Source organism: Agrilus planipennis, unplaced genomic scaffold, assembly GCF_000699045.2.
Source record: "Agrilus planipennis isolate EAB-ADULT unplaced genomic scaffold, Apla_2.0 scaffold285, whole genome shotgun sequence".
NCBI classification, from domain to species: domain Eukaryota; kingdom Metazoa; phylum Arthropoda; class Insecta; order Coleoptera; family Buprestidae; genus Agrilus; species Agrilus planipennis.
In genome coordinates this window covers 315,553-332,239 of record NW_020441050.1, presented here as the reverse complement: position 1 = coordinate 332,239, position 16,687 = coordinate 315,553, and the positions used below count along the sequence as shown (strand labels likewise).

Sequence of the window (16,687 nt, the reverse complement as noted above, 5' to 3'; positions counted from 1 at the left end):
TACTTTTAAATTATATAGTTTTTTCCAGGGTGGCGGTCAAATAATTAAACAACTTTATGTTTTAATTTGTCAACATCTAAAGCAGAACCGGGCAAATTTTAACTTCGTGGGAGCCGCTAGCTGAGGTTAGTTTAAGTCACCCCATACCCTTCAATGAGTACGAGAGAGTAAGCAGTAATGACCCATATTACTTTCCCTTTTTCTTCTCCCTTCCACTCCCATATCAAACCCCTTCACCCCGCAGTCGAGCGAAGCCTCTCTCGCAACTTAATACCTACGAAGTTTCTAATAATCGTCCTGCAGCTCAGGGGTAGCTACGTTCGCAATACTATTGGGTTCGGCTATGGAAGAGTAGACTGACCTACAAAATGGAAGGGATAAGAAAAGGAAAGAATCATCTCACTCGCACTCACAGGAGCAATGAGGAGCTCCTGGCTGTACCTGAGGAGTTAAAAGAGCCGAGTTTGCCCGGTTCTGATCTAAAGACACTTTTTAATGTCCTACAAGGTCATACCTAGTCCCTTCCTCTCACCAGTCGATAGCTGGCTCATAAATTGACTGTTTACCCCCTCCTCAATTTTCAATTTCACCCCATGCGGCTAACATGCATATTTTCAAGTTCAACTTTCAAGCATCTCCTTGTAGCTTACAGAATAGTTTGCAATAGATAAAAAAGTTTTTTGAATGATATTTCTACCTAGGCAGTCGTAGGAAAAAATGAGTACCAAAACAAAAATCGCTCCCCTTCGACTAACTAGTTGACCAGAATGTAATGAATGAATGAATTTTGATATTAATCAGATGTTTGATGTAACCCTAAATTAACAAAACTGCTTTTCGATGTGAGAAAGGATATGGAGACTAAACTAGAATAATTTTAAACAATTGCAGGTTGCCGTCAGAAATGCGTATCTGGGTGTGAAAAGTAACGAAAGCTTTGCCCTTTTGGGTTTAAATGGAGCTGGCAAGACAACGACTTTTGAAATAATAACGGGCGAGATAGCAGCTAATTCCGGGATGATTTTTGTCAATGGTCAAAACATACGAAGAGAAACCAACAAAGTGCAAAGGTCTATTGGATATTGCCCGCAAACCGATACCGTAATAACTCATTTTACCGGAAGAGAGAACCTCGTTTACTTTTTAATATTGCGCGGATATTCAAAAAACTCGGCAGAAATTCTGGCAGAAGCGATAGCCCGGAAGCATGGATTCTATTCACATATCGATAAACGTGTGAACGTTTACAGTGGTGGCAACAAAAGGAAACTATGTTTGGCCATAGCGCTTCTTGGAGACGCACCAATCTTGGCGTTAGATGAACCAACAAGTGGTACGAATTTTTTTATACAACTCTCTACAATTTTAAACAAAGACCTGCAAACAATGTTCACCATTATGCAAGAATTTACTGTATAAAGGTCCAATTAGAATGTAACTCACCAGAGTGGTTCTAGATTTCGTAAAGTATCTATTACTTCTATTCTATTCTAAAAATAAGATTTGTCGAACTCTCCAAAATCCCCCCTGTCTCGGGGATGACTTCCTCGTTGGAGCTAAATTTCTTTATCGCTAGTCATTTCTTCATGGTAGGGAACAAGATGAAGTCGCAGGGAGTCAAGTCGAGTGAGTACGGGGTGTGCGGCAGCAAATTCATAACGTAATTCATGCATTTTGGCGGCAACAACTCCTGAGAATGTGCCGGTGCGTTATCGTGTTGAAAACGCACCTTCTTTTTCGTCAAATGCGTCCGTGTCTCCTTCAATTTTTTGTCGAAGCGGTCCAATAACTCACTGTAATATTGTCCAGTGATCGTTCTTCCTTTTCCTAAAAAATCCGTAAAATGATTTCCTCGGTAACAACGTTTTCCAGGCTTCCTGGTCGCTCCCATCAAAAACGGATCTTTGCCCACGTTTTAATTCGTTATCCAACGTTGTTTTCATCTCCTCGCATTTTTTCCCATTCAAAAACAAAAGGTCAGTTACCGAACGATACTGCTCTTTTTCCATCTTAGCGAAAATACCGAAACACGTCTCAGTCGAACGGCTGCCATATCCAAACTAAGCTATCAATCAGTCTGAAATTCGTTTTGGCGTGGTTTGATAGATGGCAGCACACGATGACAAAACCAATTTTCCTCAGGAACGTCCTCTGTCTTCAAACACGGGTACTTATTGAACCGCCCTCGTATGTTCAACTTAATTTCTGAGGATTTTCAGACAGATGAGTTTCATTCCATCGGTGCTGTTGACAATTATTGGAAATCTCATAGCGCGCTTCGGACTCTGCTTTTTACTTTGCCTTTTCGCTTTTCCCACTTCCAGAAAGCTATTTTCCTTTCTCAGTTCGATCTGTTTCGTGACATGTTGCAATCTATGTGCAGTAACTCAGAGCTGGGCAAACTCGTCTCTTTTGACTCCCGAGTGCTCCTCAGGTATAGCCAAGGAGCTCCTCATTGCTCCTGCGAGTGCGAGTGAGATGATTCTTTCCTTTTCTTGTCCTTTCTAGTTCGTCTACGGGATGGAGAGGCTTGGTATGGGGGTAGAAGGGAGAAGAAAAAGGGAAAGCAATATGGGTCAATACTGCTTACTCTCATGTACTCATTGAAGGCTATGGAGTGACCCAAACTAACCGCAGGTACAAGTTAAAGTTTGTCCGGCTCTGCAGTAGTGGATGTCTTCAACCATTCTTACACTCGCAATGCTGCTTTTCCTTTTTTAATTCGTTATTGAAATAATATCAACACATTCTACTACCTCCATTTGTTAAATTGTATTTTAAAATTACAATCAGACATATCCGACAACCTCCGCAATCAAATCATTAAATATTCAGTCCTCCTGCAATGTTGTTTAGTTAGCGATTTCAACAAATAGTACATTATGTTTGTGCTTTTTTATTGTTAAAGGGGTGGATCCAGGGAGTAGACGTTATATGTTTTCCTTAATTACGGAGGCATCGCGTGGCAAAACCACTTTACTAACTACTCACCATTTGGAAGACTGCGAAGCAATATGCACCCGCGCACTGATAATGGCCAATGGGAAATTCAAATGTATCGGTTCATTGCAACATTTGAAAACAAAGTTTGCCGCAGGATATTTTATTATAATAAAATTAGAAGCAAACAAACAGGGAAATCCTCCCACCGACACGCAACTGAAGTCCTTAAAGGATTACATGTTCGAAAATTTTGCAGACCCGCCATTGGTCGAAGAGTTATTATTTTCTTTAACATATAGGGTATCGAATAAAGATACCCCGTGGTCAAAAGCATTTTCCGTGATGGAAAATGCAGAAAAAAGTTTTCCCATTGAAGACATTTCCATTGAGCAATGTGGTCTTGATGAGGTAAGACTATATAAAAAACACAGAGCATATTGTTTTCCTGTTTTTCCCCGCCCCTTCCCCAATCATTTTTGTTCTTTCTTTTGTTTACCCTGGCATCATTTTTACTTTAAGCTTTTTGTATGTTAGTTACCGTAGTTACACTATGTTTCATAAGTATTCAGGGAAAATTTAGGAAAAAGAAGGTGCATGAAACAGAAATAGAATTAGAATGAGTCATTTCGCGCTATCCAGATATATAGAAAAACATAAGGGTAATGACCTTATTGAAAGCCCCAACTGCTCCGGCAATGTTGACCAGCATTACTTGGTGCAATTGTGTAACGCGGCATCGCTACTTGTGGGGGAATTTCGAACGCGAATATCCACAGGGACTTTACGCACGCGTTAAGATGACGCGGTCGCCAACCTGACGAGTATTCTCAATCATCGACGGCTCGTCAACTGGGGTACCTTTTGCGCATAGTTTTTACACCCACTACGTTATTTCGCCATCATAAAATCCATTCTACAGTGCCCACAGATGTTAACTTATAACATATAAATATTCTGGAATACTGATCAGACGTAGTGTATACAGCGTAGTTAACGACATCTGTAGCCGCATAAAAGTGGCTACGTCGTGCATTCAGCTTGACAAGTCGATGTCCTGAGGGACCACGTCGAACGTTTCTAAATCCAATTGAAATTTTTAACAGTTTGCTGAAGATGAGGTAATTTATAAAAACAGCAGGTAATGCTTGTTTCCAGAATGTACCTACATATTGAGAATGACATTTCATCGGTAAACAGTTTTTGTGATAATCTTCTTTCCAGGTCTTCCTCAAAGTCGCAGGAAAGAAGAAGCAGCTTTGACAAGACGAGCATATTTTTTATTTATTAAATAATTATGTTGTATTACATCTTTTGTAAATTATTATTAATTTACGATGCACATTAATAAATTAGCTCTTATTCTCTCAGTCGTTTGTATCAGGTCTTTTGCAACCAAAAAAATTTCTTTGGCTTTGGTGGCATTAATTTTCGAGGAGTGATGAATTTACCGATTAGATTTTTAGTAAGAAACTAATAACTAAAATTAAGGATGCGCTTGGGAATTTTAGAATTGGTAGTAGTTTTCTTTAAAAGCAAAAACGGTGGATTACTTATGTACATATGTAATAATAATTATGCAATTATACATATTTAAACAATGCTTTTGATTATATTTAACAGTTATACGCTGCGCGCGCAACATTCATCGTGTACAACTTCCGTTGCATGGTGTGACGCAATTCTGCTGCATGCTGCACAAGTAACTTTCATTTCAAGTTACAATATTACTCCAAACGCGCCAAATGTACAATTTCAAAAAACAGAATACATCTATGGCTGTTGTTGTTTTCAATATTTAAGGTTTTCTAGATTACACGTGTTTGTGGCAATCACCCTGTACAATCATTAAAACAAGGCGTCGTGCAGATCTACCTAATTATTAATTCACACCTGCTGAATGAATAACTTCCGTCAAACAAGCGAAAACGGAACTGAGGACACAGATAATGATTTCGAAAGGCTAAATGAACTGGCTTATAAAAGATTCATTATACTGAAACTCATTATAAAAATTACCATATATTTCAAACCATTTCAAAATAAGTTTTTTTATACAATACCTTTTGAATATAGAAAAAGGTAGATTTAGTAATTATCAGAAAAAACAACTCCCTATTGATGTTTAATTTAAATAGTACCTGATCGAGTCATCTTCTCTGTACTAGACTAGTAAAATAAATTTCAGAAATTCCAAAAAGCCCTTAATAAGTAGAAGCCGACCCAATAAGGAAATGTGATAAGAAAGTATACAGTTGTTGTAATTTAATATGACACTGATTTTATTCAAGAGCGGATTTACCAAAGTTCATGTAAGTTCAAGGATCACTTTATAATAATATCTATAATTCTAGCCTAGGCAAATTATAAAAGAGGGCAAATGAGGTAGTGGATGATTGCACATTCTGGAGTTAGCGGATGGATAAAAACGTCCAGTAAAAGTATTAAACCAAATAAATGACTTACTTACGACGTCAAGGATGTGTTGTAGGTTAACCGGAATTTTTAATTAAGGATTATCCAGCTTTTAATGTGCCGAGCGTGTTAAAATGTTAATATACGGTCGCCTTCGAGTTATAGCTCATAAATAGGAAGTGCTAGTGGATGTCAGTAAATGTTCACCGATGGAATCATTAGGTTAATACGTTAGGCTACAGTATGGAGAAAGGAGTTATGGAAATCAATAATAAAAAGGCTGGATATGTTGCTAGGACACATTCTCTGACGTGGAGGGCTAGTTAGAGACATATTAAGAGGCTTAGGGGTAAATCTAGACTACATTACTGTTCTCAAAGACATAGTTAAACTGCTCCAATATTTGAGATATGCGAAGATTGACTCAAAATAGAAAGACGTGCGTGTCTAGTCTAGTCTTCTAGATGAAGACCTTATAATAATGACATTAAGGCCCTGATCTACAGATGTGAAATGCTGTTAAGACCTTAAGGTATGGAGAGAGAGGACTGAATAGCTTGTGGATAGGTTTCCCTGATTGATACGTATGAAGACAGAGAGAAAGGCCTTCCTCATTAGCATATATAATGAGCTTAGGATTATTACCATAAGTATGGTATTGACGATCCATATGATTAAAATGTAAATTCTATACACCATCGACATCGACATCGACATCCATATCTTCGCAATATCATAGGTGGAATCCACATAACATTTCTTTTCAGATATGTAGCTGGCGAAATGAAGAAAAGGTTTTCTAATTCCTTAGTTGGAGGATGCTTTTGGACTAAATTAGTGGTCACCTGAAAGCGTGCCGTTTCGGTTGCAATTTATCTTAAAAGGTCCTGGAACTCGTATCTATTAATAATATGGGTTTGGGGCCTCCTGCCGGCGGTACGCGAGTCCACGTGCTGCAGCTGCCGTCGACAGTTGTGTGCGAGTACCACCTTGCTTTACTACCATCAGAAAGAACGACCACCAATACATACCTTCGCATACACATACGCACATACAGGCTACCTACTTATACATTTTTATATATGTGTATTAAATATTGAGGTAGACTGAAACTGAATACAAGAAATGCACTGTCTGGTTTGTACGGACACAGAAAAATGTAATACGTAAAGGTAGGAAGAGACCAGACTCTAATAGTGATGCCCTATATGAATCTTTAGACTGATTAGACTCTAACATCGGCACTCTACGTGGAAGACCTGCTGCTTGTCCTAAAAAGACTGAGGTAGCCCTGAAGTGGATACCCCATGTCAATCCTTTAAAGGTATGTATTTGTTAAGGAACCTTATTTGTGATATGCCTACGCAGGGACTTTATGGCATAAACATTTTCATATTTTATTATACATTTAGTGTAAAGCTTATTGTTAATGGACTTAAATATATTTCCGAAATTTACGGTCACGCAGGCAAATTCGCAGAAGCACAAATGAGGGTTTATCCCATGGTTACTATATTGTGCATTGGTATTACTGTCACTAACCTCGTTATTGGGAGGGATAATTTGTTGATTTCGGAATTTAGTGCACAAAATTTCAAGTTTGATAGAACAGTTCTTTTGTAGATTCGCTGAGAGTAACTAGACATTAGTTATTTTCATAAGACACCAATAAAAATTCAATATTTATAATAAGTTAGAATAGGTCGTAGTTGTAAGTTGTACAATAAATTCGTTATATTTGCAACTCTGCGTTTCTATGGTCCTTCGAGTTATATATGTGGTACAATTGTACAAAAAGTTCGAATCAATAATTTGAATATTTCGAACGTAAAAAACATTGGTCCTTCGAGCCGGATATTGTTCGAATCGGCAGTGCTCGAAACAGTTCCTTTAATCAACAATTTCATCAATCCGAATCCATTTTGGGGATAAAGTAGTGCCTATACTACAAGACTTACAACATCAGCCGTCCAGTTGTGTTCCAAATACACCTTTCCGGAAGTTCAACCCAAGGAAACCACGGTAGGATTCTAATCAAAAAGTTCGAATCAATAATTTGAATATTTCGAACGTAAAAAACAGTATTATTTAGCCTGATCTGGTCCTAATGTGGCTGGACCTATCAGTACCATGTCTACTTGCACGACTATGCCCAAATGTTTAAATGTATTACATTTCTGATGTGAACCCAAATAAGATTATCTTACCCGGGTCCTATATGAAGTCAGATATATTGATAGCGTCCAAACCGCTGCTTTAACTTTCTAGACCGTTTTTTGTTGTAACATTTAGTTTCACTACTTATGTATACATCCTCTTCTAAAAGATACCTTTAGAACTTTCTGGTTACTTTGGGACCGGATCGAGATACCTACAAGTTACATGAAATTCAAAAGGTTGAAGTTAATTTGAAATCTATATTTATGCGGTATCTCTAACGTCAACCCCCAGACTATCGATTAAGTTTATTGACATACATCAACTGTTAATCATCGACGGGTTTCTTTCTATAATTTCTTTAGTTCAATGCGGGTCTTCCCGCCAGTTCTTTCTTATTACGTGTATGGATCAATGTGACCAGCGGCTGCAAGTGCATGCACCGCGTCTGCTGCCACTCTTCTATCGATGCATCATTATCGAATTAATTTAATGCTACGCTGCACCATCTGCCCGCTTAATTGTTGTTACCAAGGGTCCATAACAATTTCCTTCCGATTGTCGACCAGTACTGACGCAGCATCATTAGGATTAACCACCACAAGTGACCAACATATAAATTATAGAAAATAAAATTATTCGGGATAACTCGACGATTGTATTCAATATTTTAATAACGTTTACTTATAAGCATCTGGTAGTTGGGGTTATGGGAGAACGAGTTAATTTTTAAATTCATTTGGTTTCTCATAATACTGTAACAGTCGCAAAAATAACGCTAAACGTCTAAATCAGCTACGTTTTGCATACTCTCGCATGGTCCTTCGAGCCGGACTAAAGATACTTCAGAGATCTACATTGGTTTGGGGGCATTTGAAATAACGATATTCAATTCATTCGATTAGCACTCGAAAGATCCGATAATCCTTCTTTACAACAAAACAAGTGCTTTTTAGTAATTGGCTTGGCATATACGATTAGATAAAATAATAAACTGTGTTCTTTGAGGGAAGTAACCCCATCTTTTTACTGAGAAGTTTTTAGAGACAATTCGAATTTTTAAATTTCCTCATTATGTTTACACTACGACAAGACTCTTTTAGACTTAAACGCTTTTGTATTAAAATATCCCCAAGGTAGAATATATTATATTACTAAATACAATGTTGTCTTCTATCATATTTTACGAAACGGAATAAATTTCTGAAAGCATTGGTATGGTAATACGAATTTCCCAAATCATGCAAATTATATTTTGAATGAGGCAACCCTACGACCTTTTGTGATTAATAACATTAGGCGAATCTGCTTCAGGGAATTATTAGCAACAGAAAGAGGGAATTTCCAGCAAAAAGTGCCTTACGACATTTCAGGGGAAACTCAATAAACCTTCCATAATAGTGTTTGCACAGAAATAGGATTAAGGCTGTGGAATTTTACCGGTTTAGAAGATGTACGGAAGAAATTTAAAAAAAAAGAAACATTTTAAGGAGTCAATATACAATTTGTATCGAATTTCCCGGGAATAAGCAGGAACAGTATTTCATTGAGCTGATGCTTGTGGAGTTTCATATGATACTCGTAGTTTTCTTTATATACGATCAACAGAAAAAAGTGGTTGGTGTGGTTAACCCAGCGGTTTTCTACCTTTCTGTAACTCCTCTGCCCATTTTTATAAAAACAATTGTTGCACTCCTCCTGAGCGCTTATTTTGTCACTTATTTGACTTTTTTTCGTTTGTTTGCATTGGAAAATGCTATTTTGTCAACACCTGCTTGTCCCCCCCCCCCTTCCAGTGTCTCGTGACTATTTAGAAGGATGAAAAGTCCTGGATATTTTCGACTCCAACAACTGTAGGTATTTCTTTTTCCGAATTTTCACGAACATAAATTAATATTAAACGTACTTTGAAACCACTTCTAAGTAATAATAATAATTCTTACATCAGTAACTTTAAAGGAAATCTGCTCCCTGTTTTAACCAGTCTCTGTTTGTTAATTTCGCAAATGGTTTGCTCTGATATAAATTTCTTCTGTTTCCTGCTCGTTGTCGCCCATAAATATACTCATCCATTGCCGAAATTCAAAGCTATATCGCCTAAATCTCGCATCTTCCATTCAGTTTGTCAAGCAGGATTTTAAACAAATAATTCTGGATTAACCAGAAGCTCTGGTTTTAACAAGAGGAAATTAAGTGCCTCCTTGTTTTCACTAGCTACGTTATACAGCGCGTTTCTGAAATAAGTGCAAAACTTGTAGGAAATGATAGGATATCATAAAACAAAAAAAAATTAAGTAAATGTTTTCTGGTCTGAAAGTTCACTGTTTTCGAGAAAGAAGTAGGCATTTGGAAGTACAGGTAAAAGACAGTACGGCCCTGGTAAATCACCCAGAGAAATGTCAAGATGCAACGCCATATTCAATCAGCAGATAATTAAAAGCAATTTTCATTCTTTCTATTTCATTTGAACTTGAACTTTTCTGATCATGCATTGTTTGTTTCTTGTTAGATCAAGTGTGACTCAAGATGTTGAACTTTGAATTTAGTCAATCGATGTGCAGTTCAATAAACTAATTCAGTAATACTTCAGTCATTGGCGTAGGTCAGTATGTTACTGGATGGAATCCTGGATTTCACTGAAGATAGCACCAAATTCAACAAGTCAAATAGCTCGGAACGTTGGCTTCTCTGATGTGACAGTGTGTCAAATTTTAAAGGAACTGTTGCTGCTTCCTTATCATTTGCATGGCGTTCAATCCCTTCAGAATACTGATTTTCAGTCGCTAGTGGATGTGTTTCCATGATTTCGGCAGAAAAGTGCTGCAGAAACCAAGTTTTTATCGATAATGTTGCTCTTCCTAATATTTATTACTGATTCAAATTTTTCAACGACGGTTTGCAGTAAATGTGTGTTCAGACCGTGTAATTTAAATAGTTCTGCATACCATCAGCTATTATCACATGTTATCATTAATTCATTTCTTAAAATGAACGTCTAAACAATATGTGTCGTAGTTTTTGAAGTTTACATTCTCCATCGATGCAATTGCTGAGCTTTTGTCGCAACTCGCTTTAGGTCATACCTACATTACCACATCAAGTGATAAAATTGATAATAATACATTCAAGGTCACCAAACGATTCCTTGTCGATCGTTCTAATTTATTTCGACATAAAGTACCATGTGGTGTTATAGGCGGATGATGAGGATATCGTGGGTAGAAAAGGTTAGAAATGAAGAGGTATTAGAAAGAGTAAGAGAACAGAGGACTCTATGGAAGTCAATAAAAAATAGACGAAATAGGTTGGTAGGACACCTTCTTAGGCATGAAGGTCTAGTCAGAGACGTATTAGAGGCAGAAACAGGAGTTAGGAGGGGTAGAGGTAGACCTAGATTAGAATACTCTTAGCAAATAGTTAAGGATATGGGTTGTTGTAGTTTTGGGGAAATGCGAAGATTAGCTCAGGATAGGAAAGAGTGGAGGTACGTGTCCAACCAGTCTTAGGACTGACGACCTTATGATGATGATGATAAAGTACCAAATTTTTAATAATTTAATTATTAATTACCCGACACGTGTTGCGGGTTTCCAGAGCATTATGTCGGTTGAAGTCACACGTGCGATTGTGTTTGACCGTCAGGGATAAATGAAGCTTTCACTGACACATCAACGAGTGCATTGCTGGTGGACGCAGGAAAAATAAAAGTGCATTAATGGGAGTAATTTTAAAAATTGGAACACTTTGTATGCACCCTTCATTATTATTATCGATGTCGAAGTCGAAGTCTAGAATGATCTGAAAGGGTGATTGCAAGCGACAAGTTTGGCCAACTGGATGATGTTGAACAATCTTCGGGCCAGCTGAAGAACGGCAAATGGCATTTGCAACAACTGCTGCTCACTCCATAATTTCGAATAATTCCAAAATAACAGTTTGCTACCTGTTCGCGGCACCTGGCCAGGTGCGCATGCGTATTCGTTTGATTAATTTTCATAAAACTAGCGGAAAGCCGTTTTGCCGTTCAGTTGGCGCACGTATCCTCATCCGAAGACATGGCGCGTTACGTTACGTCTACGCAGAACGCGACGTCGCCGATCTGGTGGTTTTCGAGTTTTTTGTTTCTCTTGTTTTTCGTTTCTGCTCGGTCTGTACGAGGTATCGACGCGACCAGTGCTCTCGAGGAACAGATGAAAGTGCTCGGGAAGCAAGTGCAAGCACTCTTGGAACGCAGGAAAGAGGATCTGGAAAGTATCGAGTTCAATATGAGGAAAAACCTCTTCGCCAGTCCCGAAATCGCGGACGTGAAACAAGAACTGGCAGAACTACGGTGAGAGCAAATAAATATTCTTTAATCTTCTCCCTAATCTTCAGATTGAGCGGATGAGAAAATTCGCAATCCAAAGACTTTAATACAGGATGAAAGAAAAGCACCTGCTTCGATAGATATCTGCAGATAAACATTTAACGCACATGTACCTAAACTTCTCTCAAATTATCATTGACACTTCTTCATTCCAGTGATTTCACTCACACTGCTACTCATTAAATTATAATTACATTTGGACTTGCCCACTGATACATCTTCATGCTTTGATTCACTACTTCTTTTGAGTCTAAATCCACACAGAGCTTTCGTTCCACTTATGTCCTTTTTCAAATTTGAATTTCCCTTTTTCTTTTTGGTCACTATCGCCGACGAAAAATCTTATTGCTTTAAAATACTTCCGTTTTAATCCAAAAGGAATTTTGTTATTTAATTCTTCGATGATTATTTTACGTCCTTCTTAATGCCACTTCAATCATTGTATTCAAATCTTTTATCAAAACATTTGACGCTAATCCATTAGGTACTTTTCGGATTCTTGTGATTTCAGTTCCAGCATTGATTCCCGTTTAGTTGTTTTAGATATCTAAGTCTTCCTCTTGCAATTTCACTGGCAGTATTTCCCCATTCCAGAAAATGGGAAATGTTTGAAAATTCCTTATCTTTGATTTCGCCATCTGGAAGCGAAGGAGATATTTACTTTAATGACTGAACCCTCAAACGCAAACCCAGAGCTTCGTTCTTAAAATACGTTTATCGAATATCTAATCAGACCAGCTTTTCATCTTGCAAAATATATAAAGGTGCCAATTAAGAGAAAATTACCTCCCAGCCTTATTGTGAAAACGGACTGATAATGAGAAAATGAAGTCTTTAATCTCAATTTTATCCTGACAAAAACATCCCTTTAGCAATTTACAGAAGCAGAAATTATATTCTATCGACAATGGCTCATTTAGTAGGTATGTCTTTCGGGCCTTAATAAATTATAACGACTCGTTCAATGTATTAGATGTGAAATATTACATTAATGGTTTAATACATGGGAATGAATCAATTACCAAACTTTACTATATACGTATAATGACCGTTTAGTGAAAAACGCATGAATAACTTTGCATAAATTTGATTGTTTATTCGCAAACATCAACGTATTAATGGAGTCGTTATTGAAAACAATGGCATCAAATGATGTTGAAAGTGTACCATAAAATGGTTACATAAAAGAAAGTACGTATCTCCATATTTACAACTATTTACAGCATTCATAGTTGCAACCTATCTTGAGATTGTTACTTCAAGGATTTTTTAAATCCAAATCCAACTTCCACTGCAAATTCCGCGTATCACAGGAATTGATAAATCGTAATATCCCTAATGATGTGATAATATCTCTGATTCTATGGTATTATAAGTTTGTCATAATAAATAGAGTAGTTATATCCTCTGATTATACGACTCTCTGGAATTTACTGACTACTGAAACGTTACTTAAAAGGTGGAACTAACATGATTGTTTTCAATATCCTGGATGTTGGAAGTAAATAGTTATCAAATGTTAAATAGTCTGTGGTAATAACTAAGCCATGGAATCTAACTCTGATTAAAATGTGATAATGGTATCTATCCATCCAAATTTTCAGGGGTTCGTCTATTTGATCTTAGTTGTATAAGAGTCACAGTTGAGTCTTTGACAGAAACGTTCCCCCTAGCGCATAATTGTAACTCTATTTAATAAAAGAGTGATTAAATGATTCTGTCATCTCTGACACGTGCATGTTTTACTGCGACACCGATAAGAAAGTGATTTCGTTGTCAACTTTCCCACTAAACTGTCAAAAATGAAAATGTGCCAAATGAAAAAGCAAAGAAGTCAATTCATTTATGGTTCTATTCCGTACAGATGAAGAGTTCTTAGACTGTATATATTCATTAACATATACGTATGTAGGTAGGTAGGTAACTACATTAAACCAAGGAATTAATTAATGAGACTTCTAATAGCGTTCCACACTGACTACGCGAGTAACGGGTGGTTTCAGTCGTAGAATAAAATACTCCTGGCACTTACTACAATACATAGTATTACCAGAAGCGTCTGTTAGTGTAACAACAACTGCGGAACCGTTTAAAAATAGATAAATACACATTACGTAGATGCATACGAACGGTCAAATAAAGGTTTCTGCTTTGCTTTTCCAGTTGGAGTTTTCCGAATTGCCGGTATACTTACTTTCAATTGTTCTGAACATTAATCAGCGACATTTTAGAAAAAAGTATTTAGGGAATAAAAGGTGTATACATTAACAATGTTTCTGTAAGGAATTGTCAGTTCTTTTCCAGAAAGGAAAAGAACCTACCTTATACATACATCCAATTAAGAAACCAAATAAGCGAACATAATTACAAAAATTACAAGATGGCTTGACCATATAATATAATCACCCTTTTAATCACGAAGGGCAACAAACATAATATGTCTGGAAAAATTTGACGTTTAAATTTACCAACACTACATTAAGTATACAGTATCAATTCTATCAAATAAAAAACCTTTTATAATTTAATCGTAATCTAATAATTCAAGAGGAAATTTACCATTTAATTGCATACTCCTGTATGAATTAAGAGCAAATTACATTGAAATTAAAAAAAAGTTTAATAATGCCAATAAATTGACGATAAACAATCTAAGTCGGTTTTCCTTCTTCACATTGTTATTTTAATATTTAATTGGGTATGCTCTATGTTAATATTCATGAAAACCCTTTTCTTTTCGATGCTCGATTGCCAACTGGCGTTAAACAGGAGCATGTGGTAAGCATGCGGCGAGACGATCCAAATTACCTAACCTATAAAAAAGGGGTTTAAAATAGTTCCAGTTTAAAGTAGATTGTGTGCCCTTGTAAAGAATGAATTGAGTAAAGTGATAGCAATAAGAGGCTTTTAGTGACAATTTCTAAACGTATAGAATTAAAATTATCTTTATAATATTAATGGGATACAATAAAACATCCAAAAACAAATTGACTTTTGAACTTTTTAAACTTTTGGATGTTTCGTTCCTACCAGGTGGTAATGTTGGTGGAAGGAAGGCCCTCTTCAACCTCCTATTAAGAATAGTATGATTTAGGTGGCTGGTGGTTGGGATGAGATGGATGAAATGAAAACAGAAGAGAGTGGAAGATTTTCTGTGGAGTATTACTACCCCAACAATTGCCTAAATGATCCAAGCAAATAACAGAAAAACTTGGACTACAGCAGGAGTACTCGGATTCATATCGGTGTGCTCCCGAATGCTAAGCAATTTTCTAAACTTCTAGATTATGTCGTTTGGTGTCTGTTCTAGGGAAGCTAACTTGGACATATAAAGGAAACTAGATGATGAGTATGATATTTTTCGGTACTGACTCTTCGAGTTTCACCGTGTGCTTATACTTACATCATTAATAAATTTTTTTCGATCAGTTTCAAGTAGTTTATTAAATAAGATATGAGGTTTCCTGATTTTTTTGATAATTGTTAAAAAATTATTCATACTTCTAATATTTGATTAATAATATAATAATTGCAATGTCTTAATAACATGAAAGTTCCACAGTTTGATCAGTACAGAATTATATCATATCGTGCATTTGCCATATTACAATTTCTTTGTTTGACTTTATTTGCTTTCAAATGAGTAATTACCTTACACGGTCTATCTATCCTCCGTCTTTAAAACTTTATTTACCCACAATGTCAGAAGCAGGCGGATCTTGCAATTAAATGTTAAATTAACTCTGAATTGCCTTAAGGTTTCGAGTATCGCATTTATCTAATCCTGCTATTAATACGTACTGCTAACGATGTCGGATTTCTCAAACAAATGAACAAAACGAAACAGATTTGTACAGCATGATTATCTACAAAATCTCTAAACTCTGAGAAGTTACTAAGGAACCGCTAGGAACGCCAGGATTTGTGGAAGAACAAAAATTGTCTTTTACACCATGATAACGCCCTTGCTCATATATCGTTGCTCATGCGCGAATTTTTGGCCAAAAACAACACACTAGTAATGCCACAGCCGCCGTATTCCCCAGATCTGCCCCCCTGTGACCTTTTTTGTTCGCAAAACTGAAGAGGCCCATGCAAGGACAACGCTACGCTACGATTAACGAGATAAAGACAACATCGAAGAGGGAGCTGAACAAGATCACAAAAAAAGATTTTTTGAAGTGCTTCGAGGATTGGAAAAAACGTTGGCACAAGTGTATAATATCTAATGGGGATTAGATGGGGATGAGTAAATAAATAACTTTGAATAAACCTTGTATAAGTGTATTTTATGATTGGAAATTGGAAAATCGCAGCGAGAGATCAAAACAAGTAATTTTCACCCAATGTTAAAACATTTCATTTAAAACATCAAGTAGATATTCTCCATGAAGCGTCAGTTTTACTTTCGGCTTTTCGAAATAAATCCTACGCCAAGTGCTGAGCAAATACGGACTAATGCATTTGAAAATTGCAACCAAACTCTCTATCGTTCCTGTTCTCCCGTACCTTGTGCTAGAGCGGGAATGGGGCAGTATTATTTCGGATGATCAATAGAGTACATTATATAACACCGTTCGTCACTCAGTTCTGATTGATTTGCAAATGTCTCCATTAGGTCAGAAGCTACGAAGTACCAATCGATAAAGGTGATGGGCGAACTGCAGACATTAGATCTGAGATGTATTATTAAGACTTCGCTAAGTAGAGTGAACAAAAACGAAAACTATTTTCTCAAATAATGGAAGCATATACTTTAGAGTCTAGACAGAAGGCTTAAAAGTGTCTCCTTTGTAGCATATTTTTCTA

The 16,687-nt window shown here is 36.8% G+C and overlaps 2 protein-coding genes across 3 annotated transcripts in view; both read left to right on the top strand.

Annotated features, from left to right (window-relative positions):
* The first annotated feature begins 13 nt into the window (after positions 1–13).
* LOC108743048 (ATP-binding cassette sub-family A member 3-like) lies at positions 14–6,688 on the top strand. 2 transcript variants are annotated; one of them, XM_018478455.1, is made up of 4 exons: positions 14–125; positions 892–1,333; positions 2,909–3,351; positions 6,123–6,688. In XM_018478455.1, exons 2-4 carry the CDS (start codon positions 1,018–1,020, stop codon positions 6,156–6,158), a joined length of 795 nt encoding a protein of 264 aa, XP_018333957.1. In that variant the 5' UTR covers positions 14–125; positions 892–1,017; the 3' UTR covers positions 6,159–6,688. The 2 variants fall into 2 exon arrangements, with proteins under 2 accessions (XP_018333957.1, XP_018333956.1); XM_018478454.1 differs by lacking the exon at positions 6,123–6,688 and adding an exon at positions 4,165–4,306.
* A 4,864-nt stretch (positions 6,689–11,552) lies between these two features.
* Positions 11,553–16,687, top strand: part of LOC108743047 (protein scabrous) — a 100,205-nt gene continuing 95,070 nt past the window's right edge. Inside the window, exon 1 of the mRNA XM_018478453.1 lies at positions 11,553–11,842. Coding sequence (XP_018333955.1) covers positions 11,568–11,842 — 275 coding nt within the window. The 5' untranslated portion in view covers positions 11,553–11,567. The remainder of the gene's footprint in view (positions 11,843–16,687) is intronic.